General features: G+C 48.8%; 1 protein-coding gene across 1 annotated transcript; it reads left to right on the forward strand.

Annotated features, from left to right (window-relative positions):
- The first annotated feature begins 761 nt into the window (after window positions 1-761).
- Window positions 762-1,825, forward strand: LOC132582280 (leukotriene B4 receptor 1-like). Its single transcript, XM_060253819.1, has one exon. The coding sequence runs from the start codon at window positions 815-817 to the stop codon at window positions 1,823-1,825; it is 1,011 nt and encodes a 336-aa protein (XP_060109802.1). The 5' UTR covers window positions 762-814.
- The last annotated feature ends 1,070 nt before the right edge of the window (window positions 1,826-2,895 follow it).

A 2,895-nucleotide genomic window follows, 5' to 3' on the forward strand; every position in this document is an offset into this window, starting at 1 on the left:
ACAGCCCAGGGTGAAACTCTTCTAGACCCCCCAGGTCCCATGTATTGGCCATTGGAAGTCTCCCTTGAGCTTGATTTCTCCTTCCTCCCTTCATATGCTGTCCTTCCTTCCCTGATTTCCTGGTTTAGGTGAACCATTTGTTTGATGTCCTGTTTGTTGGCCCACCAGGGCAACTGGTTAGTGACTGTGTGAAATAGGATGCTGGTAACAGATGGACCACTGGTTTGATCCAGAAAGGCTCTTCATAGGTTCTTATGACAAATGGACAGAATGCACGGAGTTGCTGTCTCTGCTACACGAGAAACCAACAAAGGATTTTTGAAAGAATAGAAAGTGGCATGGCATGGGCGTAATTACTAATAGTGTCCATTCTGTCTATCATCCTACATCCAAAGCAGTTCTGGAGGCTTTTGGAAGTGTCTGAAAATCTACCCATCGTGTTTGACAAGAGGGGATACTAGAGCAAAAGCCACATGGTGTGTGTGTGTGTGTATGCGTAAAATGGGCAAAGCTTCCTCCATCATCCTTAACTCTGACACTAAGCTAAGGTCACATATGAGGTTAAAAAATCTCAGCAACATAGAATTTTGCAGACAAAGCATCTCGTTCTTTCAAGTCCTGAAAGTCTGAATTCTGAAGAAAAAAAATAGGATGTGAAACTTCCGTGATACGAATGCAGAAGTCACAAGCTACATTTTTGTGGTTGTGTTATGTCAGCCTTGGGACTCTCTCTGCTGCTGCAGAAACGGAGCAGTGTGTACAGAACTAAGAAGCTAAAACCCTGAGTCAAAGAAAGGCCATCACTTTGAGAAGAATGAGTCTGTCTGAAGAAAATGAGAATCCTCCAGCATCTGCCATTGGAAGGCTTTTGGTCTGCACCATCCTGAGTCTGTCATTTGCTGTTGGGGTTCCCGGAAACGCCTTTGTGATCTGGACCATTTGTAGACGAATGAAGCAACGGTCTCTATCTGTTGTGCTGATCCTTAATCTAGCCATTGCTGACATCCTGGTTCTTGTGACCTTGCCCGTCTGGATTCATTCTATTGCCAATACCTGGCTCTTTGGGATTGAAACTTGCAAGGCCCTTGTCTTTGTCATTTGCTGCAACATGTACGCAAGCATATTCCTGATCACAGCCCTGAGCTTGGAACGGTTCATGGCTGTCTTTCACCCCTTTGCTGTTCAACGGAGGACCAAAAAGACGTTCACCTGCTTAGCGATGCTTCTCATCTGGCTTCTCTCTATTGCTTTCGGAGCGGTTGTCCTTCCCTTTCAAGAAACTGAGGACACAGGGTTTGGCCCACAGTGTACCTCTCGCAGCTACATTTCGAACTCTCAGAAGGTGGCCTGTCTCTTGCTGGAGACTCTCGTGGGCTTTCTGGTTCCATTTGCCGTTATCTCCATCTGTTACGTGTGCATTGCCAAACGGATCAGCAGCTTGACAGGCTCGAAAAAGCGCCGATCCAACCGGCTGGTCGTTTCCGTAGTGGTGTCCTTTGCTCTCTGCTGCCTCCCCTACCATATCTTTAACTTACTGAGCGTTGCTTCAGCTGTGATGGAAGATTCAGACGGTGAGGCATCTGAAGCTCTGGAGGAGATTGCAGTCCAGGGAACCTTCATTGCAGGTTCCATGGTATTCCTCAGCAACTGTGTCAACCCCCTGCTCTATGCCTTTGCAGCCAGGAACATCCAAAGCAGCATGAGATTTGCCAAGCTGTCCAAACTGTTTGAACAAATGAGTCCAGAAACGAAGCAGGAAGGGACCAAAGAAAGCTCTGTCCTAAATGGAAAAGAGGAGACTTTAATGAGCACAGATCTAAACTAATGAGCAAGGTATGTCTTGGCTGTCCGTAGGGCATTGGTGCTAGCCGTGCTCTGGTCCTCTGCCCCAGATCAGATCCCTAGAGAGATCCCATTCATTCCAAGAAGTGTCACTTCAGCTGGGAATGTTGAGAGAAACTCTCTTAATTCCTCTCGGCCCAATTTCTCCCTGAAATGCAGCAATCCATGTCTTTTTCTCTTTGTAGGAATTTTATTCAGTTTCTAGTCAAGTGCATTTGAACCAAAAAGAAATTTAAAGAGAGCAGGGGCAGGCAGGGAAGGTTCTGCGACTACATAAGCCCACAAAGCTGCCTTATACTGAATCAGACCCTGGATCAGACTCTTATCTGGGAGAACCGGGTTCGATTCCTCACTCCTCCACTTACAGCTGCTGGAACGGCCTTGGGTCAGCCAGCTGCTGTGAGAGCCTTCTCAGCCCCACCCACCTCACAGGGTGTCTGTTGTGGGGGGAGAAGATATAGGAGATTGTAAACCACTCTCTCTGATTCAGAGAGAACGGTAGGGTATAAGTCTGCAGTCATCATCATCGTTCATCAACAGGGCCGGATTAACTATTGAGCCAACTAGGCACTGGCCTATGGGCCCCCACACCTTTAGGGGCCCCGGGCTGACTTCTCCCCACAGTTTCCCCCCTGCTTGCAGCCCTCCCAACCTGAATGCACAGCCAGCAACTGAGCTGCTCTTTGCCCAACTTGCCTGGTGCGGCTGATGCTGGCGTCATTGCCAAATTTGCCTCTCTCTGCCTCTCCCCTGCAGCTTTGTCAAAGGGGCTTTTGAGAAGGTGCCTGCAAGCTGCAGTGGGGGCCATGGGCGGTGGGGTGGGCGCTCTGACTCTGAAATAATTTGCAAGGGGGGCCCTGAGATTTTGACTACCTAAGGGCCTCCACAGGGTTTAATCTGGCACTGCTCATCAAAGTCAGTCTTGGCTACTCAGACTGGCAGCAGCTGTCCAGGATCTTAGGCTGAGGTCTTTCGCATTACCTACCACCAGATGCAGGGGATTGGACCTAGGATCTGCCAGCCAAGGAGATGCTCTTCCACTGTACCATGACT

Source organism: Heteronotia binoei, chromosome 14, assembly GCF_032191835.1.
Source record: "Heteronotia binoei isolate CCM8104 ecotype False Entrance Well chromosome 14, APGP_CSIRO_Hbin_v1, whole genome shotgun sequence".
NCBI lineage: Eukaryota > Metazoa > Chordata > Lepidosauria > Squamata > Gekkonidae > Heteronotia > Heteronotia binoei.